Below are 25,073 nucleotides of genomic sequence, written 5' to 3'. Positions count from 1 at the left end.
CGTAGTCTCGCTTTGCCAGACCTTCCTTCACAGTGCTATGGAGGGGGATCTGCCTAGTCCACACAGCATTTCAGGATGGGAGAAAAACGTGCTCTCGTTTATTGGCATTTCTTTAAAACAATCACAATCGTCATGGGCGGCGCTAAGCTCCGCACGGTGTCGCTGCCTCAGGAAGGAACTTGTTTTGGTGGAACGTGTGTACGTTCAAAAGTTGTTTTAGTCGTGCGAGAGAAACCTCAGATTGGACAGATAGTCTAGCTATCTGTCTGGATTTACCCTGCAGAGATCTGAGGAGCAGTTAACCATAGTCCTCATTAATCCACCGGAGTTTAAAATTCAAACACAGAGAAAGCGGAAGGAAACGGACACCGGCGAAAAGACATGCATCCGGCAGAATTTCCTGCGGCACCGGAGCAATCCCGGAAGTGGAACATCATGGATATAGACTACTGTAAATGAAACCAGCTACAGTCACTTATCATGAAAAAAGTTATGAGGTGCACAAAGGCTCTAACCAAACTTATAATTAAGTAAAAAAGCAACATGAAATGTGAACCCATAATCAGCAACAGGGAGCTGGTTTGGCCATTTGTGATATTAGTGAAGCTAAAACAAATGAAAGTCCAAGGGGCACATAAACGAGATCCATAAATGAAGCAGAACTCATTCGCTAAATGGAAAGTCGCACAGTGAGGGAGACTTGTATAACTATGGGTAAATGTAGTGTGTGTGTGTGTGTGTGTGTGTGTGTGTGTGTGTGTGTGTGTGTGTGTGTGTGTGTGTGTGTGTGTGTGTGTGTGTGTGTGTGTGTCTGTGTGTGCAAAGGCGCCATGTGTACTGTATGTGCAAATGTGACTAAAGCAATTAATTATGCAACAAATTGAAGCCCAAGGGCACAGGAGGAAAAAAAAGAGCACACAGAGCAGAGAGAGAGAGTTGGCGACTACTTCCTCCACTCTAATTGGATTTTGTCTCAATGAGCACTTTGAGGAGATGCTTCTGAGACAGAATAAGGAGTTCAAAATGGGCTGAGAGAGCAGAGCAGAACACATGAACTGCTCTGAAGCTTCTCAATGCGTTTGTCTCTTTTATCAGCTGACCTTGACATCATATTTCTGCAGAGTCAAGTAAGCCTCACAATAAGTAATTCATAAGCCGAACAAAAGAGCTTTGATAACACAAACATCTAAAAGTGAACCACGCTCTTTGATAAGACAATAACAAAAGTTGGATGTGCAGCTGTTCTGCTCTTGCAGGCTGCAGGCTGCTGTCCCAGGTTTCTAACCACCTTAACAAATGTATGCTCTCTTGAGGTGAATGAGTCTAATTCTTTAACTGTTGTAGAAATGTTGCTACTTTCCTCCTCCCCATCTCTTATTAAACAATTACATATAATATGTTTTATAAATGATGCCTCATCGGCACCATTCTTAAATGTTTTGTATTCTTTTATATTTATATATTCCCAATATTTAATTAAAGTTAGGACTGGCTATCACATTACTTATATTTATTTACAACTGCATACATGAGGTCTTTAATCAACTTTAAGAAACTCATGACTCTTTATAATTGCTTTAATCCGCACAATATCATATTCAGTTCAACAAATCACACTGTATGAAAGAAAACTGTTCAATGTGTTGAATCCGAGCCAACCATATAAGCAAAGGGAATTTCAACTCTGTTTTGACTCTCAGCAGTGAAATTAACATTTTGTTTTTTATTTATTTATTTAATTTTACTGTTGTTTTTTTGCTACTATCAGCTCCTTTTTAACCTCTATGTCCAGCACCTACAAATGCTCATGTTTCACTGGTTGGAGCTGCCAGCGATCCGTTACCTCCCAAATTGTAAATTGGTCACTGCATCTTTCTTCTTTGTTAGTTTAATAAACATGCATATCAAGACGTCTGCAACTTAGGCTTTGTTTAGTTTTTTTTACAAATCAGCTTTCCTCGCACGTAATGCCAGGATTTTTCATTTTCTAATTCATCAATTATTCACTCATCTCAACGGTCATTATGCATATTACAATGACGCTCTTGTCCATTCTTTCCATATAATTGTTACGAGCCAACCCATATATTGTCAGCTGTTTGACGCAGGTGTTTACCATCCTGGGTTTTGCATGACTGCGACAAACATGAAGAAATATTGAGCCGAATGATTAACTATGCAGGCGACATACATTTCATTACAGTAAATTCTTCAGGAGCAGACTGTTCACTCAGGATTCTGGGATTTAATAGGCAGTAATGTCATGCAGCTCAAACGTTAGCTCTTTGGCTTTACAATGGCACAAGTCAGCTATGTGTATATTTAATGTGTTCCGTGTTGTAGTCGATAATCATGGAGGGTTAGGTTATTATTGTGAGTTTTATCACGTTTCTGACACGTTTTTTCCATTACATGGTACCTGCTTGACTCGCCTCGACTCGCTTTTTTTGTTTTTCCATTATGAAAAAAAAGTCCATGGTACCTGCTAACAAGTGCTGTTTTTAGTATCACCTCCGTCGAGGTTCCAAGCGAGCTGAGGCGATACCAAAAGGTGACGTGAGAACCTGCAGACTACTGATTGGTCGGAGAAAATCGTCACTAATCACTGCGTCGTCATTGCTAGTGACAGACGGGGGTGTTTAAATAGTTTAGCCAGCTTCTTTTGAAACTAAATTTGTCTTCTGGCTGTGGCAACAACAGAATCAAAAACAACACACCTTCAACGTTCTGTGTGTGTGTGTGTGTGTGTGTGTGTGTGTGTGTGTGTGTGTGTGTGTGTGTGTGTGTGTGTGTCGCGTTAGGTCACAGCAGTTTCCTGCAGCGTCAACCAGACTATGGTTGAGACTATGACGACCAGCCACACTCACCTCACGCATGAGGCGGTACTAAATCTGCAATGGAAAAAGGAGGATGGGGCACCGCGGTCGAGTCGAGCCGAGCCGAGCCGAGCAGGTACTAGCAGTGGGTAAGTGCCATTAGGCTCTGCATTCTTAAGTAATCTAATTATCCAGCTAAAAGCTGCACTAACCAGCTCGGAGCAGAGGACAGACGTGTTTTAGCAACAAGGACCAGAATGTTGTTCAATGACAAGTTGGAGACAGGTCAACGATGTACTGTAGGAGGTTTGGAGGCTGGCAAGTGCAAAAGCCTTTTCAGTACTTTCATCAATTAAAGCTGTAGTAGGCAATTTGTTTTTGGCGTCACTGGGCAAAAAATCCATATAAATCTTTCAGCATATTGTAATTCAAATGTCTGAGAGAAAACTACAGTTCTGCATCTCCTCTTTGCTCTGTTTTGGAAAATTTAGCCTATGACAGGAGACTCTGACCAATCACAGGTCATTTCAGAGAGAGAAAGCTTTCCTATTGGCTGTTCTGCACAGGCTGTGCGACCGAGAGGGGAGAGGGAGAGCTGCAGGAAGAGGTCTCACTCTACTTCAAATCCTGTTTTTTTGCTTTACTGCAGCTTTAACTGAATTAATTGACAATTAGTCAGTCTGAAAGACTGAAAATTACTCGACAAGTCTGTTAACTAATCATTTAAATTAGGGCTGTCAAAATAACGCGTTAATTTCGATTAATTAATCTGAGAAAAAATAACGCGTTAAAAAAAATAACGCAGATTAATCCATTCCATATTGACGTTTGACCCAGAGCCGTTCTAGCCACCATTCGACTGTAAAATGAAGGAGGGAGACGAGAATGTGCTGCTTGGATCATTGATTGGAACATTTACTTGTAGTAATCTTCTTAATCTGGTTAAAATGCTAACAGCTAACGCTAAACGGTGTGAAGTTTGACTGTGTTTCACTTTAGAGGATTCCAACACCGAGTATAACCGTTCTCTTAATACATTCATGGATATAACCATAGATATAGAACATGTGTTCATATGTTCTATATGGATATAACAGTCTGCAGCTGCTCGTGTTGCATTCGTAGTTGTTGTTAAATGTCCTTTTCCAATCTGGTGGTTGTTTTTGTTGTTCAACAGCAATTTACTAGTGAAATAAGTTATTGTTATAGTTATTACATTATTATTACATCATTTAATTTTGACCATATGGCCTTAGTAATAAACAAGCTGTTCTTTAATGTTGCCGACTGTTTCTTAAAAAGTATAGCTTCAGGCACCGTTAATTATGTATGCGATTAATTTTGATTAATTAATCACAGAGTATGTAATTAATTCGATTACATTTTTTAATCAATTGACAGCCTTAATTTAAATACGTGAGAAAACAATCTCAGCCACAAGCTCCATTTAGTAGCAGTTTGGTTCTAAATGGACCTTGTGGTGACATTGTGTTCTCAACTATTGCCTCCAAGGTCAAGAATGAAACTACATCATTTATTTATAAAGCCCAATTTGCATTGACGGGTTCTGGCTTCTCAAATGTGATTTGATTTTCTGTTTTTCCCTTTAAGCCCATAGTCATTTGAATACCGTTGGGCTTTGGACTGTTGGCTCCCAATTTCAATATGTAAATCGACAAATTAAATGACACATAGCGTACGTTCAAGCAGGGCACTAAAGTTCCGCTTGTATTGGCTGATTGTCAACAGCTGTTTCATAACCGCTTGGTAATCACTGGCTCATTCACTGCTCGTAACATCTCATTATTATTCATGCAGGTGCACTGCAGGTGCAGGACATTGTGAACTGACACGCTCATATCGTTTGCTGCTGCCGCTTCTTTCACCAACCCAACCGCCTCCTCGTGTGGTATTTGATGCTATAACTAAGACTTAGAGGTAGATTTACTAACACTAGTAATTTGTTTACGCGAGTGCGGTAATAGCGCACGCTATGCTTCCTCGTTTTGCGTAGCATTCATCAAACCTGACACCCATCAGACCATCAGCGCATACTCCGCCCTCTAGCGTAATTAGCACGCCTCTAAAAGAGCAAAGAATGGGCCCGCATGTATGTATCATGGATCTTCCTACGGGAAAAAGAAAGCGCAAGCTTAAATTTAGTGACAATAAAATTGACCTATTAGTGCATGAAGTAACAACAAACCTGAACATATCACAGGGCAGAACATCCACACCCTCGGAAAAAAATTCTATTTGGATTGCCATAACAAATATAATCAACTTGTTATCATCTACATGGAGAGAAATGTAGGAGGTAAAAAAAACGGTGGCAAGACAAAGCGCAGAACAAAAGAGAAGGTAGCGTACAACCAGGCACAATCAAGGAGAACCGATTCAGGTCCACCAGAAATAGACACACTATCTACTACTGAAGAGGTGGTGCAGCAAACACTCGTTGCCGAACAGGTTGAAGTTGTGAACGGCATAGATACTTCTGAGATCTCTGAGATATAGATACTGAGATCTCTGTAGAGAGTGAAGGTATGTGTGGTCTGTTATGATACTGTTGTGTTGGCTTTATTTATGTATACATATGTTTATATCATTTATATATCAACGCAACCGATGGGGTTAAGTCATTAAAGAGAGTGTTATATAGTTAAATAATCACCAAATTGTGTATCAAAATTGGAACAGACATGGAGGTGGTTTTTTTTATTTAGTTTTTAGTCTGCTCCCATTGAATAAGGTACATTTTCTATCAGAATAGAGGCGCGCTCTTACTGGCAGTCTTTGTAAATACCGTGTAATATATAATTAGGTGCACTTTACGCGTATCCTCCCACCTTTTGGGTGGAACTCCAACTTTCCCAATGACCCTCCCACGAACGCATATTGAAAGCGCAACTTGTCTCTTCTCGCTCATGTGGCACGCAATCTACAATTTTACCCAAATGCGCCCTGTTTGTAAATAGGTTAAGTCAGTCTTTGCGAAAAATTAACGGCAGGAAACAGGCCCAAACAGCTTGATGAATCCATCCCTTATGTATGTTTATTAAGGGGGATTAGTTCTCCCAGCAGAATCCTTATCGCGGCTCAGATTCTTTGAGGCTTCCTCAAAGAACACAGCCTTTCCTGCCAAATCAAACTGAGTAACAATTTGCTGTTTTGGAGATTTTGACAGCCACGAGGAGATGAGCAAAGATGAGCCGGCTTCTTACTGTTTGTGACACAAAAAATAGCTTCTGTATCACTTAACACCAACTCATTTGTTCATTTCAAATATCTCTGAAGGAGCAAATGCACAAAAGGAGTACGAAACCTGGCATCACTGGAAAACAAACAAAGATGTAGATGTGTTTATGAGAGAGCATGGCACAATAAGAGGCGATAAGAATTTACTGCAATGTTTCACCATAATATCTCATCAGGATATAATGTTTATCAAAGCAGTAGATGAGCTGCGAGATAATGTGCTGAAACAGTAAATGACCTGATCTGCAACCCCTTAGGAAGACAGTGTTGAACAGAGCTGTTCACAACCTTTCAGCACCATTACATTTGATTAAATTGATTAAGGTCTCAGCTGATTTGCCCTTCAAGAGCAGAGCAACATACAGTAACCACTTAAATCAGGAAGTAATCACCACAGCCTCAACCAAGACCACATCTATTTTTTTTTTCCTCATCAGATCGCTATTCCTTGCACACTGTAATATATCAGTTTAATAGAAAAAGAGGCAAGGATTCTGGGATTTAATAGTCAGATTGACTGGCTGATAAAAATAAAAGCCATAAAAAAAAGGACTTCGAGATAAAATCACCGGATGGTACCTCAGTATTTTACCGATCAAGCTGCTGACGAATTGTACATCCCCGACTCTTTGAGGATACACACAGATGCCCCTCCCCCTTACAACAGGGCTGCGATGAACAATTATTTTTTATATTTTTAGTTTTAGTTTTTTGAACGATTCATTCATTATTTATTCTATAAAATAGCATAAACTGGTGAACAACTGCTCATCAGTTTCAAAGAGTTCAAACACTTAAAGTGCTTTTTCTTGTCTGACCAAAGGTCCAAAACCCAATTTACATTTAAATTAAACCAAAAAAAGAAGCAAATCTTTACAGTTTAGAGCCCATCCACTAATTAATTAAACAGCTAATTGTTTCCGTTTTACTCATTGCTTTTAAATGGTTTATAATGAAGCCCTCTTGTGTGAAAGTATGGAGGCTTAAGGACAGTTAACTGTTTTCGTCGAGCTGTTGCATCTATAATGACAAGGACACGGTGAGAATGTTTAAAATCACACATGTATGTGACACTAAAAGCAGAATAAACCTGCCCCAGTTTTATAAGATAGTAACTCACATTCTACATCCCGTTGAGGCCATTAGCTGATGCTGTTATCCAAAGTATCTTACAGAGATTAAGTCTGGATTCAGTATCTGGCTCAAGGACACGTTGGATTGACAGGACACCGGGTTGTTGATGGCTGCACTAGCTGTGATTGGACCTGTGGCATTTTATCACAGGGACAACCTACCTGTGTGAAGCTGGCCCCCCATGTCATCCAAAAATTATTAAAAACACTGCTATTCATTTGTACCGGTTTGTGTAGTAAAAATGATCGTGTCAAATGTTTGTTTTTTTAACAGCACAAATCAGCACAAACGTAACACAAACGATTGAGACCATTTTGGGGAGATTTGGACATTAATGGGGGGCTGGGTGACATCACTGGCCAGAAAATGTAAAGTTTAATTACTTAAAACCCTTAACAGCACAAACAATATTTTTTACGGCACAAACGTAGCACATGACACTGACATGAGAGGCCAGCTTCACGTAGGTGGACAACCTGATGCTCTGTTTGTTTCCACACTATAATAAACCTGTCACTTAGAGATGAGTTACTAGAACTGACAGTTAAATTTGACAGCTGATAAAAAAGGGTGGTTGCAGATAATGGTCAGAATTAGGGTTGCAACGGTATGAGATTTTAAACTTGAAAAAAAACAAAAACATTCAGAGCATATGTGTAGTCTGGTTTACTTTTTAAAGTGTATTTCCTGTCCTCCACAGTACAACTATTTCAAGGTAGCCTGACAGTAAACAAACTATTGTTGCATCATTATAGTCCTTTTAAGTCTTCCCAGTGCTGTTAAGACTGGGTCACGGTAGAACTAAACCCAATTACAGCAGCCACATAAATAAAACCACCTACACTGAAGTTGTATGCCTTACACGGAAAGCACTACTTGTACTGACACTTCATGGATAAGACAAAAATGACATGACATGACTAATCAAAACTCTTTGACCCTGGAGGTAGAAGCCACATTAACAATATTGTCATCGAAATGCAGCATGCCCTCAAAGAACCAGCAGGAAGGCATGATGGACTCATTCCGCAACTGGACATCACACTGTAGATTAGTGTCACACCCTAACATACAACACGGAGGTGTGTTAAGAGATCAGGACACCTAGAAACCGTAAGGCAATTCTAAACGTATCTGTCTTTTTTTTTTCTTAAATCTTTTTTTTTTCAAGATCTGAGAATCCAGAATTTATTCAGACCACTTTTTCAAAACTATTATATGCAATATACAATAATACAAAACAGAAAATCATCACATTGGATAATGTGGAAACAGCAGATATTTGTTGTGTTAGCTTGTTAAATGACTTAACCAATTCATTGATTATCAAAACACTTTTCGCAAAATTTTCTGTCGAGAAAATAATTGATGAATAGTCTTAGCAATACAATTCAAACATGTTGCACTTCCCTATAAGGTGAGGAATATTTACGTCATAAGAATCTCTTAATTGTCCAGAAACAGGAAATGTCTCACAGAGACCTACACTTGATATTTCTCATGTGATTAGTCTAACTGTTATTATAATAATAATAAAACTAATTCTTAAAAAGGATTTCATCTTGTCCTTTTAAAATGCCGAGCAGTAATCATTAGAAGATTTTTGTCCAAGTCGATTCTGTATGCCTGACAGTAAACAGACTATATGTACACATTGATCTTCTTTTGAAACTTTATAACATAACCACATGCCATCAGTGCTGCGAGCAGAGTGCCAAACCTCCTTCTCTTTCTATAACAAATGAATAATCAGCCCACGGCCACAGAGTACCAAACCAGCCCTCAGTTTGGAATCTTGACTCGTGAAGAGTGTGGAACCTGATGAAAAGAGCACTGCTTTATTCAAAGCTTTCTACATGACAAGGAAGCCAGATGGCAATTTCTCACATCAGACCCTGCAGAAATGCAGCCAATAGCAATGGGCCGATACTGAGGGGACACAAGCAGAACATTGTGTACCGACAGCAGACACTCCATCCGGCCACAAAATCAACTTTCTAAATAGGACCATGACACAGTGACCTCTTTAGGAGTAAGTCTTAAGATATATGTTGAGATTAGATACCAGTCCTATAGTTTAAATACACCAAGTTACCAGCAGGATTTAATTCCCCTTTCAAGGTACACTACGAATACGAAAAACTTTATTGTCCACAGATGTGAAAATGTTTCTTCGGTTTCACCAAGGATACAAGAATAAAAGAGAGACAGGACATTACAAACCGTACATAGCCAAGACGGCAAGACAGACAAAACAGACAAGACATTTCATAAAAAGGGACTTTACAAAGGTTACATTTACAAAAGTAAATAATAAATAGATAAATATCTATTTCCTACTAAAAATGCTTGCTGTGCATAAAACCTGAAACCCGGAAGTCTGCCTCGCCCTACATTCCATTCCTAAGTACGGTTCCCAGTGTATTGGGAGTGTATTTTCCCAGTGTATTTAGCACCTTCACAGCATTGGGAATGAAGGATTTCTTAAAGATGTTTTTTATTTGCTGGCACTCTAAAACGCCTCCCTGAGGGTAGAAGTTCAAATTTGCTGTGTAATGGACGGGAGGGGGTCACTAATAATTTTCTCAGCTTTGTTAGTAATGCGTTCCTCATAAATACTGCTTATGTGCTTTTGTGGCTTCCCTATAATTTTTGAGGCCATGCTCACTATTCTCTGCAGTTTATTCCTCCTTTGGATGTTTAGGTTACCATACCACATGATCGTGTTAAAAGATCGGACATTTTCCACTAAGCTTTTATATACAGTTTCCAGGATATTTTGGTTCACTCCAAAGTTGTTAAGCTTTTGTAGCAGGTAAAGCCATTGAGAACACCTCTTAAAGATAAAACCAGTGTTTTCCTTAAAAGTAAGTTTGCCATCAATATATGTTATATGTATATAAAATCATTAACCATTTCAACTACAAATTGGCATTCCTTCCCATCACAAGGAAAACTGCCGAACTATAAAACCAAAAGAAAGGTGAGCTTTGCTTTATGGGTAAATCCACTCTGAGTCACACAGGGCAGTTAATGCCTTCTGCACTGCTTTGCCATTGTTCAAATATCTTTTTTGATCACAACACTATCAGAGATGTGACAGCGAAAGAAAAATACCTGCTTGTGTTGTGGCCACATTAGCAGAATACTTTCAAAAGTTTTCACACTTAGAGAGAATTTTAGCTACACATTTTCAGTGTGGTTTTACCATTTTTACATCACTGCTACACAACAAACAGCCAAATGGTCATTCAAAAATGTCTAGTTGAGAAAATGACAGCATTGTTAAAACACAGCCAAGAAGGTTGTTTTTGTAGAATCTAGAAGTGAGGTATTCTGGTCACACTTTGATTGTATTGACACTGTGGCGTTTCCATATACTAAGGCAGCTTGGTGCCATCCGATGATGACTCTGTCCACTAGTATGGATCTGTGTAAACACAGTGAGCCTTTGACAATACTATACACTGCTGCAGCACACACCAAGAAGATGCAATCATCGATGTAAAAACAGAGTAGCTCCATCGAGCAAGTCATGGTTACAATGGATTAATTACCAACTGATTTTTACCACCCGGCCACATCTATCTCTAAGGTGTGTAAAATAACAATAAGGTGGAAAATATTACTATGGATCAATAAGACATGCCTGAACCTTCTGTGGAAGCAATGTATGGTTAAATGACTTCCCAGTGCTATGGACTGTGCAGCAGAGGCACACAGGCTGCTTGGAAATGCAGCCAACTGGGTGCAAAGGTAATTCATCAAACAATCACTACAAAACAGGAGTCAAACCCTCTCCAAACTGAGAAAAGAGACGAGAGCGTCCCACAGAAGTGCGCCCTCTCTGAACACATTACCAGCTTCTGCCTGCAGCAACAGACTCTTTCTCTTGGTTTCTCCCATGCTGATTCTTACCCATACTCGTGGCTGTACTCAGCAGGATACTGCAGCACAACAGGCTCGCTCGCCGGACTCTCCATCATGTCCACCATCCCGTCCCTCAGGTACGGGGTGCCCGGCAAGTCTCCGTTTACCTCCGAGTGTGTCCCCGGTGGCGTCATGCCGGTGAGCTCCATCGCCTGTGGATCAGGCTCTATGACCTCCGCTTCCATCAGACTATTAGATGCAGCGGTGGCTCCAGCAGCAGCGGCAGACTGCCTGTCCACAAACCACTGAGCCCGGCTGCCTCCACAGTTTGGGCTTGTCCCAGAGCAGCGGCATCGGTTCCCAGAAACCCGTTGTTAATATTTGAGCAGTGAGAGCAGCAGGTACAACAGCTCCTCTCATGCTCCACTCCTTGGCTCCTCACTCCCTCCCTCCCTCCCTCCCTCCCTCCCTCCCTCCCTCTCTCTCTCTCTATGACTCCCTCTCTCCCCCTTTGCTCTCTCACTCACTCTCCAGTGCAAACATTCCTCCACATTGGGGAGACAGAGTGGAGGGCTCATTAGTGAGTCCCAATGACAGACTCAGCCCTGCCTGCCTGCAGCAGCTGTGCTCATAATATTCACAGGTTGAGGCTGGAGAAAGGGAGAGGGATAGAGGCAAAGAGAAAGAGAGAGAGAGGCAGAGACTCTGAGACAGACAGATAAAAAGAAAGACAGGGTGTATACAGACAGACAGACAGACAGACAAAGAATGACAGACCAACAGGGAGCCCACAAGAAAGAAAAAGACAAGGAGAAAGTATGAAGCAAGACTGACAGATAAGGTGAACGAACAAGAGAGGCTGTTGGTGGCACAGCCTTTATATCCCAGTGGATCATGCTCACAGTGCGCTCTGCAGGTCAACATGGGGATACTGGGAAGGCGCATCACACAGACAGCAACATATCTCCGGGAAAGCGCGCTGTGCGTAACAGCATGCGCCCCCGCGTGGAGCAATAAGTGTGCATTGGACGCTGCGCAACGGGAGGATGGTGACGGTGGGTGGGAGGGTGGGGGTCCACAGTGAGAACTCTGCTGAACACACACACACACACACACACACACACACACACACACACACACACACACACACACACATCCTGTTAGCTGCTCGTCATCAGTGCGACGAACTACATACATGCAACAGCTACCATCGTCAGGCGTTAGTGTCGGTATTCTAATTAAAAGACATTCTGCTCAGATGTCTTTCGAGTGAGTGATGTTGGTTTAAAATAAATATACAAGCATATATTTGTGTTTGAAAACAGCATGTCGTGCTGGAAACGAGGGATAGTTTTATATCCACTGATATAGCCTATTTCTAGACAATTCATTTTAACCAGATCAGCTGTCAATTCAATTAAAAACTTTATGAAACCGGATCAGTCGATGTTGCCATTTTACAGTCTTTGGCGAATCTCATTACACAACAAGTAGCCTAAAAGTTAAAATAAAAAATTGATTAATTGCTTATTTCTCAGACAGACATTCTCCACAGCATTCACTGTCTGCCATATCAAATAATGAAAACTGCAGCAGATATTAACAAAGACTCCTCTGAGTGGACGGACATCCGCAGGTCACAGCCGATCCAAACAACAGGTGTGGGCCTGCGAGCACTTGTATGATGCCGATTGGCTTCCGATTCGGCAGTTAAGGGGAAAATTAAGGGAAACTTAAAGCTGATCTTTTTCATATGTAGCTACCACATTGAACCAGGTCCAGATCCAAAACCACTTTACATAGACTTGTCAAATCTGGACTAAATTATCCCAGAGAGGCTAAAGATTCTTAAAAACACAGTTTCAAATTTGTGAAAACTTTATTATATTTCTGAAAATGCAATAAAGGAGGATTTCCCTGTTCTTTTTCATATGTACACCACATTGGACAAGGTCCAGATCCAAAACCACTGTACGCAGACTTGTCAAATCTGGACTAAATTATCCCACAGAGGCTAAAGAGTCTTAAAAACACAGTTTCAGATTTGTAGCACTTGTGTGATTTAATGCGGACAGAAAAAAACACTAACTAATGAGGTCCAGTCTATTCATTTCCGAATGAAGGTAATTGTCTAATTTCCCAAACTTACCTTTGAGGGTGTTAAGTGTCTGACGGTGATCAATCAAATCCGCTGATCGATTAAAGCAGTAGGATCCAGTTTAGAGACTTGAGGTGGACCCCTCAATCAACCTCGTTGATTGATCCGGATTGATTGTTGTGTTATTAGTACCTTTTTATTTTGGGAGAGCAGTGCGGTCATCTCTTCCCATCGTAAAAAGACGAAAGGTCACACCGGTTGGTTTGTGTGTGTGTGTGTGTGTGTGTGTGTGTGTGTGTGTGTGTGTGTGTGTGTGTGTGTGTGTGTGTTATTTTTCTGATTTGAAGTCCTGCAGCAGCAGCAACAGCAGCAGCGCACCGCGCATTCAATCGAGTTGCACTTTTCACCAAACTCTCATCCTTAATGTTATTTCTTCTCTTATTCCACGTCGTATTCGTTTTTGTTCACGGATCTTAAAGTCTAGTCAGAAAAAAAAACCTTTCACTGCACAGGTGCGTTGACTCAAAGTAAAAATCCATTGACTGCAGATCCACACGCACATGTGTCGAGCGTCGGAAGGATTGATGAGAGCAGACCGGTGACTAAAGGAGACGCTCCAACCCGAATCAACACGCAATCGAGCAGGAGAGCCGCGATTGGCTGCGTTTAATTTTGATTGCCTTAATAGCTTTATTGTGTCACTATCAACCGGAGGAACTATCTGCACCGTTTAGAAATAGCCTAATAACTGGGCACATTTCTGTCACGATGTCATTCCGCCTCTTCTTCGGCTCTAAATTAAAAAAAAGTGAACCTGTATCAAGCAAGCCAAAACAAGATTGTTTTCCGGTAATAACTTTCAAAATAATGCCCTAATTGTTGCCCAGAAAACCACAACGTTTTAGTAGTATTCCAACAGTTATTATTTCGCATTGTATTTGTTGTAATGGCGTTTTTCTCTCTGATTCATTTCCTCTTCATCTAAAGTTTGCGTTTTGTTTTTAAAATTTCTTCAAAAAGGAATCGTCTAGTTTCCGGTATTCTCGTTATTTTCTGCGAGGCTTGACGAAACTCACAAGTAGGCTACTTTTCTAACCTATTTCAGAAAAGTAGCCTAATCATATGTATGTATCATATGTATGTATATATAAATACATATGATCAGGCTACTTTTCTAATATATATATATATATATATATATATATATATATATATATATATATATATATATATATATATATATACTACCAGTCAAAAGTTTGGGGTCACTTACAAATTTCCATTCCACTCGTAGACAGAATACCATCTGATCTGAGTGGGTGGCTGATCTTTAATGCAATATCTACATTGCCCATTATCAGCAACCATTCATCCAATGTTCCAAAGGCACATTCTGTTTACTAATCTGATATCATTTTAAAAGGCTAACTGATAAAACATTGGAGAACCCTTTTGCAATTATGTAAGCACATAATGTCATCTGAAAACTGCTGCCCTGGATAAAAAAACAATGCAACTGATCTCAGCTGGTATTGTGTCTAATGTGATTGGAATGGAAATCCATCAGTTTACGCACATTTGCATTTACAGCAGGTCTAATCTGCTTTTGGCAATAACATGGATGTAGTCTAATCATTTGTCGAGAGGGAGACAAAAAGAAAATAAATCTGCACCCTCATAGGCAAGATAACGCCTAAACAATAGTTTTCTTTACTGACCACTGTGTTGATTTTAAGATGACCAATCGTCTAGGTATTCTAGCTGAAAACTGTCACCCATGGCCCAGTTCAGACTGGACACTGACTGATGTCTACCAGAGGCAGAAACAAGACAGATGAGTTGGACAAGCCAGCAACTTTACCGTCTGCAGGTAAGTGTTTAGGATAAAAGGGTCTGTTTTGGACCTGGTGGCATTGCTGTAAGTGATGAGTTTTGTTCGAAATAGAGCCGAGCAAGAAGTGACACCTGCTCTCACAAAAATGAAAAGTTACCTGGTATGTTTTAGAGGACAGTGAAGAATGCAAGGTCTTTGCTGACAGAGCAATAACTTATTTGTGGATTTGTGAATAAAACATGCAGCCAGTTTCTCAGTATGGCTGTGTGCATTCATGCATTCAGAAGGTTCAACTAATGTGGTTTTGGCTCCTGGACATTCCTCCAAGTTTCTACGACAGATGTGGATATCTGCAACGACATCCCTGAACCCTGGACACAGTGAAGAGTTAACATCTCCCAGGAAGTCTGAGAGTACCTGGTGATCCCACACGAAGGAGAGCGGAGTAAGTTATTTGGGAAGAAGAAGTAGCTTCTGGTCTGCTTGGCCAAAAACCATATCACACAATTCCCCTGATTTAGTACAGAGCATGTTGCTGAAGTTTGTCACACTTTGAGGAAAGTACCTGTTAGAGTGCTGATCTACAACTTCTTCATTTAAATAAATTGCTCTTTCGATACTCAGTGTTGCAGATTAATGCTATAAAGTGGAGATTATTCTAATAGTTAATAATAGGTTTTCAATTTTGCAATATTCCCCCAAAATTTGGTTGAAAAGTGAAGTTTTTTTTTTTTTTTACATATAACCAAGGGTGTAAATTTGGGTTCAATATTGGGGGGGTTGGGAGCTCCACTTTTGAGCAAAATTGAAATTTTGAGCATCAAACATTTAATTTCCTGCATTCTGGTGGATTTTTCTGCAGCAATTCTTTGCCATACATTTATGGTGCAAATGTCTTTATTTATGTAAAGGAAATTATAATAGGTTTTTGGGGTTGGCTGCACTGGCCAGTTTTGATTATTGGGGGGATTGTAACCCTCCCCTGTAAATTACACCTATGCATATACTGTAACCATTGTCTTAACAACATTTCAGTAACTATATTTCATTGTGTAGTAGGGGCAAGCTCCATTGAAATACAATCATGGAAAGGCTGTTTAAACTGTGTTTAGGCCTTATGCAGGCTAGATGTCTAAAACATGTAGACTTTTCAAACAAATGTAGCCGTGTTTTCACTTTTTGACCTTTGAATCATCAAATCATCTCTTGCTGGGTATTTTGGGCCAGTACTTACTGTACGCGCACAAAATAATGACTGCTTATCAAAAAAGGCGTGACTGGAATTTGGCAAATAAAGCAAAAAAGAATCATAGAAAACATATTTTCTGGAGGGAGGGTCTGGCAAGTCCACACAGCATTCCAGGATGGGAGAAAAATGTGATCTTGTTCATTAGCATTTCTTTAAACCAATCACAATCGTCGTAGTGCTGGACGGAGCAATGGCACCTCTGTAAAATAGCCTCAGATCTCTTCAGGGTAAATCCAGACAGCTAGCTAGACTATCTGTCCAATCTGAGTTTTCTGTTGCACCACTAAAACAACCGTTGAACGTACACGTTCCACCAAAACAAGTTCCTTCCCGTTGCTCCGTCCCACCCTTAGCACTGTCCGAGACAATTGTGATATTAGTTTAAAGATATGCCAATAAACCAGAGCACGTTTTTCTCCCATCTTGGAATGCTGTGTGGACTAGCCACACCCTCCTCTGCAGCGCTGTGGAGGAAGGTCTGGCAATGCGAGACCTTCCTCCACAGTCAATACACAGCGCAGTTAGGCTACTGAGATTTCAGATCCATGTTAGAGGCCATAGATTCTAACTTGCAGAAAGTTAGTCACATACAGGTTCAATGACACAGGCAGACTAGACTAACATATTCAACTAAACAACCCTGAGCTCAACACTCTCTGCTACATGGGGGTAAAGAGGGGGGGGTGGCATGTTAACAAGGGGCACGACCGGAATTATGCTGGTTCTGTGGATGTTTGAAGATGAGTAGCACACTCATTTAAATCAGGATCACCTTCATTTGTAAATGGTTGTAATGGCAGCTGTTATAGCAATACCATGTTTCCCACAAGAAATAATAATAAATAAGTAATATTAAAATTTACATAACCAGAGTTAAGCAGACCCTGCAAAAAGTTAATACGTGAACTTTGTAAATTATTACTCAAGCAATTTAGAGAAAAAAAACTTTGAATTAATTTGCAGTCTTAGCAGTTTTATCAGGTTTGGGTTTCATATGTGCTTCATGCCGGGAACACTGTGAGCTATTCTGATCCTTTCATACAGACTTCTACACACACACACACACACACACACACACACACACACACACACACACACACACACACACACACACACACACACACACACACCATGTGTCACATTTCCAATTTGTACTCAGTTCCTTCCCAGTTCAGCCTTGGAAAGATCATAACCATGAGCCGTGTTTATGTGCATGTGTGAGTGTTACTGCATGCCTGAACGTGTGTGTGTGTGTGTGTGTGTGTGTGTGTGTGTGTGTGTGTGTGTGTGTGTGTGTTGTGTTTGAGTCACAGTGTCTCTGTCCCTGCTGTGGCTTCATCTAACTTTTTCTAAAGGAAATCTAATGAGTCAATAAGTCTGTTCTGGATTTGCTGCAAAGAAATGAAAGTCGTCACTGATACCGCCTGACAGCTGCTCAGGACCACAAAGCTTCTGGCTGCTGAATATCTTTGTAGGGTACAAATAGAAGGATCTTTTCTTTTTTTTAATTGAACCAACACTATTGTAATACATACAAACACAGTGCGCATTAAATGATTATTGTCAAAGCTGTGATAATGTGAGCTGTGTGAGCCAAACGAGTTGCTTTATATTCGCCACTTTCTTTTATTAGGTTTTTGCCAAAAGAAATATCAGTAAACATCCAAATTAAAACCCTGTCTCATCATTTATTTGCCTGAGTTGACAATATTATGTTACCCTTTGCCAAGGATAATGTATAAATATAATGGAATGGTAATTATACAGAAAAAATAAGAGCACGTCAGAAAAATGCAACATCCCTGTGTGCAAAACAGAGTTTAAGAGTTCAGAGTTAACCAAGCAAAAACAAAGACCAGGACCAAGTCAACATTAAGAGCAATTTTGGTTCCTAAAACGCTGGTAACACAGTAGATAGCAGAAAAAAAAATCAACAACATTACTATAACAATAAATGCTTTCTGTACTACTTTATTCCCATATAAGCTTATGGAGGCTAAAACCTTTCCCAGCATGCATTGGCGAATAGCAGGGAATTCCCAGGACAAGTCGCTGGTCCATCAAACACAGACAGTCCAACACATTCACACTAAGATTCTCACTATGGGCAGTTTAGTGTTCAGTGTCAGTTTCCTGCCACAGTCCAAAGACTCTATGTCTGCTTTGTGATTCTTGCATAATCTTTTAAATATAGTGACTGTCATTGACATAGATGAGACATCATCAGCCAACAACAAAATCACTGCATTTGTGTAATGAAAGCTTAGTGGAGAACAAACATTACAGGTTGACTAATATTTGCAGTACCACCACTACTATACTGGACTGACATATTTTTTTTTTATGGACAACACCAAACGTTCATTTACAGTATAATACAGTTTGTCTGTCAATATGATTCAAAGTTTTTATTGCAAGACAAACAGATATATTTGCTAACTAACAAGCACTAAAGATGGAAGAAAACCACATCTTCAGATTTTGATTCAGATGCTTGTTGATGTCTAGGGATTTAACGGTATGAAAATTTAACGTCACGGTTATAGTGACTAAAATGATCACGGTTTTTGGTATTATCGCGGTATTTTTAAGTGTGTTCAATATGTTCAGAAAGCACTGATAGGCCTACACAAGCTGAAAGTTTAAAAAAGTGAAAGAGTGTTTATTATGTTACAAAAATATAGGCAAAACCTTATCAAAAGGAACTTTTAACGTCAAAGGAACAAGGGTTCAGCATGTAAACAGCTTATTTGTCAGGAACATTTCCAGTAGTGCAGGTTTAAATTATACAAATCCAAACAAGCTTAGACATTTTACGTATTGCCGCCTTTAGCAGCAACATTTTTCCTGCACGTTCTGCAGACAGGATAACTAGCTTCAATCAACTGTCCTTCGGCATTCTTATAATAACCACAATATGCCCATGCTTCAGACTTAGTCCTCTTTGAAAGCTGATAAATGTCCTGAGCGCTGTCATCTCCTCCTTCCGCCATGATTCCAACTTCAAGAAACACATGTTGTAGGCAACGCAGTGCGCCTGCGCGGCAACTTCAGGAAACTCAGTTGAAGCTGGGAAGGATTAAACACACGGTTTCCACAACGTGGTAATCCACAGTGATAATAATGATATTTTAAATATAAACGGTAATTGTTATCGTCAACATTTTTATCGTGGTTTACCGTTACACCGGTAATCGTTACATCCCTATTGATGTCCCCACACATTGCTCTCTAGCCACAAACCACCTTGCCTTGTTTTTTTAAAGTAAATAGAAGCCAGTCCATAAGATGTACTCAACACTGCAGCAGCTTCAGAAAAGAAAAGATCTTCTCAGGCAGTCAAGCGTCAGTCTAGCTGCTCCTGCTGGCTCAGTAGCCCAGGGCAATGACTTCAAAAGAAAAGTTCTTCTTAACTTTAGTCTAAAATATTCTGGTGCAGTATTTTTCTTATTTCATAGTGTTAAGTTTATTTTTCACCTATTACTTATCCACATGAAAACAGCAAAGTATGTCCAGAAATGCAAAGGTCACAAAAGCCTTTTGAATACATATTGCTTTTTATTATATAGCCTACTCTATATATATATATATATATATATATATATATATATATATATATTTTTTATAATCTGCCAAAAACTAAGGGCAGCAGAACAAACCCCGGGGCTCCGCTGTGCAGACAGAGAGCTACTGGTGTGTTCTTAAAATTACACAAATAAGGTGCACAAACAAAAGGACAAAATAGCCTTCTGGTTTGAAAGCATTTCAAGCGTTTTGGGAGCCGAAATGCTGTCAGATTTGTTCGTGGACCTACATCCTAGGATCTACTTATTTAGTTGGTCTTTGTGATGGCCACAGCCGTGGCCACACAGCCATCTTAAAGGCGGTAACCTCGTATACTCCCATTTGTCTTAGTTCATGCGGTTTTCTTTAAGATTGGTTTCTATACCTTTTCAGATACATTATACATTTAGTTGTAAACATTTATTTAATTTTAAATAACGTACAGGACACAGGATTTGGTTTACATATATACTTTACGTTTTCTTTTGAGCTTACCAGTGTTGCGGATTCCACACCCTGGAGTGAGGCATGCAGGCTGCTGGGACTAAGGGGTGGCATCTGGAACAACAGCAGCTTTATAGGGGTAGTGGCCAAATTGGACTCTACCACTACTTGTTATGTCCCCAAGATATTTGAGTTTTGATTTGTATTGTATTTAGTAAATTTTTTGTTTTTGTTAGTTAATGTTAATTAAGATTACATTTCTTTTGGAATAAGTGTTTTTGTTATTTGTAGTTTATGTATTAGTGTTATTGTTAGTCTCCCCCTGGGTGTCAAACCTGGTTTGATCAGCCAGTATATAAGCCCCCCTTTGTTTCTTTCATTGGAGGTCAGTTGTATTTTTGAGTTTGTTATGTTTAGAGCTTAAGTTCGGTTTGTTTGTTTGACCTCTTTTAAGGGCCCAAACTTTATCTTTATTTTGCTGTAATGATTTTGTGGGTAAAATAAAACCTTTTTTTTTTTAATCCTCTTGCCTAACTGCTTGGTCCCTGACAGTCTTGTTATATAAACTGGACTTTTACCTCTGTTGAACTTCTATTATTTCTATTACTTCATATTTCTGTCCTGTCTTTGAATTTGGATCTTCAGCAAGTGCAGTGGTGTATGATAAGATAAGATGAAACTTTTTATCTATCCAGAGGGAAATTGCTGACAGTTGTAATACAAAGTGGGAAGAGTGCAAATATAAAAGTCTAAGATGACAAGTGCAGATCTTTAAAGTCCAGTGAAACATTGCAACATAGTGTACTATTCACTTAGTGTACTATTCACTTACAGGCACCCTATCTTCATGCAGTTAGACTTAACTGACTGAGGATAGATAATTAATTAGTTAAAAGAAAAATAATGTAACCTTTGTGCCAGGGGCAGAGCCCCATGTTGTAAACATTTGAGGCTCGGCCAAAACATAGGGGGACCTGGGGGCATGCTCCCTCTGGGAGATTTTTTTCCCCCATTTACAGCAGCTATTTGCACTATTTTTCAAGCAATTTGAAATAGAATGCCTAAAAATCTGTAAACTATTTGTGATAGTTGCCAAGGAAAAACTGCATTGGATTATAAAAATGTGAGCATGACTTTTAAAAGGGAGCCTCATGGGTACCCATAAAACCCATTTTTTATTCAGATATCTGGAGGTGAGAGGTCAAGGCACCCCTTTGAAAATAGCCATGCCGTTTTTTTCCCCCGTCAAAATTTAGCCTAACTTTGGAGTGTTATTTAGTTACATATGACACCAATATCTAGTTTTACTCTATATTTAAAATGGAGCCTCTGAAATACAGTAAAGTCTACCTAAAAGATTCAGGGCTTTTAAAAAAAACATTTGGAACTGGAAAACCAGAAGCCACAGCTTCGCCCCTGCATTGCGCATATTTTTGCAAAACAAAATGATCCCCATACTTGAGTCTGGGCTGAGCCGCAGGGGTCATTCACCAACATACACGCACACACAAAAATACACTAACAGCAGGAAAGAAATATGGTGCTTACTCCTTCAATCAATCCAGTCATTTCTCTCAAGTGCTGTTTCTATTCTGAATCATGACCTTTATTCTATGTCGAATTGCACGGCCTACGGAAGTGGTGTGTGTTTAGATTGACAATAGCCTTTTGACATGTTGCAAAAGCTCAGAATACATTTAGTAGGAAATGTCAGCGACTTCATCTGTATGCTGCAACAACAGCGATCCACACTGAAATGTTTCAGAGGATATTGGGATGGTATCTTAGATAACTCTGCCTGCTGACACCATCAGGAGTCTTTAGTAGAGTGACATTTCCTTTACTTTCATCACGCCTGGTGAAAAGCGCTCATATTCACACAACCTTCTGCTCCTATATTTGGTCAATCATATATCTGCCAAGCTCGCCGCTCACAGACGTAGAGCATGTAGTACAGTACACACAGTTTCTCCGGACAACCAAATGTGAGGCATCTGTGCTCTGTGGCTGGTCATGTGGTTAACACTGAGTCCATGTGCAGAGCTTCACAGTATTACAGACTGACGGCTCCAGTGGAAAATAAGCTATTAAATCTACTGTAGCAGTGTCAGTGCCACACATTTAGGAAACAAAAAGTTGAAAAGCACCGTATTGATTCCAAAGGAAACATAATCACGGCAGGAACAAAGAAAAGGATGCAGGTACATTTGCAGCACATGAAGATCAAAGACAGATTCATTATGCAAACATGTTGTTCCTACTAGAACATACTATACTATAAATACCATATGCTGACTAATGACATTAATGTTTGCAGATTAACAAATACTTTCTGTTCACAGATTTGCATGGTAATGAAAGAGTATTTTTATATAATAATTCTTCAATGGCTTTCTACATTAGGAGCAAACTTACAGATACCAGTTAGCTTATTTGGTGATGACATTCAGTGGTGGAATGTAACTAAGTACATTTACTGAAGTACCGTACTTAAGTACATGTGAGGTACTTGTGCCACTTTCTACTTCTACTCCACTACATCTCAGAGAGAAATATTGGACTTTTAACTCCACTACATTAATCTGACAGCTTCAGTTACGAGTTACTTTTTCAAGTTAAGACTTTTGCACACAAAACACATGTAGTTCATTAAATACAATGTTTCATTATAAATTAAACTACCCAACAATATAAGACGGCCTACAAGTCCAGCTGAAAGAATTAGACCATTAAACACTTAGGTTATTGACAGAATTGTTTGGATTGTTTCCAGATTCTAAAATATAAGGATTTTTCTGCATTGAATACTTTAAATACTTTAAGTACATTTTCCTGATGATACTTACATACTTTCACTTAAGTAACATTTTCAATGCAGGACTTTCACTTTCACTATTTTTTTGCACTGTGGTATTAGTACTTTTACTTAAGTAAAGGATCTGAATATGTTTTCCACCACTGATGACATTAATCCATTTAATGTTTTCCCTTTTCTAAAGCATACATATCTGTAATGGACCATGCTTTGTTTGGACCACAAGAAGGATCTTATGGGTACTATTTCCTGTTTTTGTTTTTTAGACATTCAATCTGACAAACCGTTTATATGATATTTTTTCAAATGCTGCCACCATCTCACAAGCCCATTCCTGGATTGACCGGACCCCTTCACTCCTCCATCCTCTTATGGCTATTATTAAACTAGATGTTGCACCAACACTTATGTCAAATCTCAGTAGATGCATGTCACATTAGCATTTATATCTTTCAACCATTGCATAGCCAATTGTGACAGGGGATAAGTCTTTATTTTGTTATTTTATGGAATTGATCAGCAGTGTGTGATTCAGCTCTGAGGCTTGGCAACCTGCCTGAAATTCATATATTCAATCACGTACCATGCGCCAAACCACAGGCAGCAAGAAAAATAAGTGCTAGCGGTTAATAGAACTCCCAAATGTCCATGATTTTTTTTACAGCTGGAGATCAAGGTTTTTTGGGCATGATTAAACAGGGAGAAGAAGACCCCCAGAGCAGACACATAACCCACTGGAGGAACTACATATCCCATCTGGCCTGGATGGTATCCCCAGAAAGAGCTGGAGGCAGTGGTGGAAGAAGTATTCAGATTGTTTCCTTAAGTAAAAGTAGGCTAAAGTAACTAGTAACTGAAGCTGTCAGATTAATGTAGTGGAGTAAAAAGTACAATATTTCTCTTTGAAATATAGTAGAGTAGAAGTAGAAAATGGCATGAAAAGAAAAGACTCAAGTGAAGTACAAGTACCTCAAATTTGTACTTAAGTACAGTACTTGAGTAAATGTACTTAGTTACATTCCACCACTGGCTGGGAAAAAGGAAAGGAAGGCCTTGGCTACTCTGCTTAGCCTGCTGCCACTTCCACATGGATCGGATAAGAAGTAAAAAAGGAATGGATGCATGTCTTCGAGCATGCTCGTAAAGTTATACAGCCGCGCTCTAATTGACAACAGCAGAAGGAAGAAGAATAATCTAGTCTAAAGTCACTACATCTGGGTAGCTGCTGCTGGATACTGCTGATACTGCAACACAAGTATGTTCCTAAAATAAATCTTGAATAAATGTTTGGCTCCTTGAGGGCAGAAGAACACACAAAAAGCTAATGGACATAAAGGTCTGGAAAATGATCGCCTTAAAGGTCCAATATGTAATATATTTACTGTAATAAATCAGAAAATGACCCCAATGCGTCATCAGATATTAAGGAAACATGCTGAGTTGAAATACTATCTTTTCTGACAACATGCAAGTATTTTCTCCTTTTTAAATTTCCATTCCGTTACGGAATTTCTGTCCAGTTTGACAGCCAGATATACCTGTAAAAACATGAACCCAGCGCGCTACAGCTGTAATGGTAGTACAGCCATGAAAGCAGCAAACAAACAAACAGGATCAACGGAGATAGATTCTACCGACCTAAAAAAACCTGGCATGTTTCTAACAGTTGCGTGACCAGAGACGTAACAAACCCCGGGGAAATATCGGAGATGTATATGAAAGATGGAGACAGTTTAGAGCCCAAAAGGACGCAGAGTTGGCTAATTTCCTCCTGAACCGGTAGCTAAGAATTAGCTTCAGGCTAATTTATCACGGCTACAAGAGACGGGCATTTTATGTCATTTTAACATTTGTGTACTCACATTGAATTATATAGATAGAGTACCCGAGTTGGTAACTTGCAAAAATAATTGTGACACAGCCAGTAAAGTGATCTGGACTGGTCCTGGCTAACGACGCCATGCTAACCCTGCTAACTGCTAACGTTACCG

General features: G+C 39.6%; 1 protein-coding gene across 2 annotated transcripts in view; it reads right to left on the bottom strand.

The window, feature by feature from the left end:
* Positions 1–13,485, bottom strand: part of caln1 (calneuron 1) — a 70,020-nt gene extending 56,535 nt beyond the window's left edge. Inside the window, exon 1 of one of the 2 annotated variants that reach the window (XM_028573681.1) lies at positions 13,228–13,485. Coding sequence is in view for 1 of the 2 variants with exons in the window: in XM_028573680.1 (XP_028429481.1) it covers positions 11,127–11,203 (77 nt within the window). In the remaining variant the exon portion in view is untranslated. Of the gene's footprint in view, positions 1–11,126; positions 11,272–13,227 lie in introns of those variants that run through there. The other variant, XM_028573680.1, reaches the window with a different exon arrangement.
* Positions 13,486–25,073: the final 11,588 nt, after the last annotated feature.

Source organism: Perca flavescens, chromosome 3 (genome assembly GCF_004354835.1).
Source record: "Perca flavescens isolate YP-PL-M2 chromosome 3, PFLA_1.0, whole genome shotgun sequence".
Taxonomy (NCBI): domain Eukaryota; kingdom Metazoa; phylum Chordata; class Actinopteri; order Perciformes; family Percidae; genus Perca; species Perca flavescens.
This window is presented reverse-complemented; position numbering and strand designations above follow the sequence as displayed.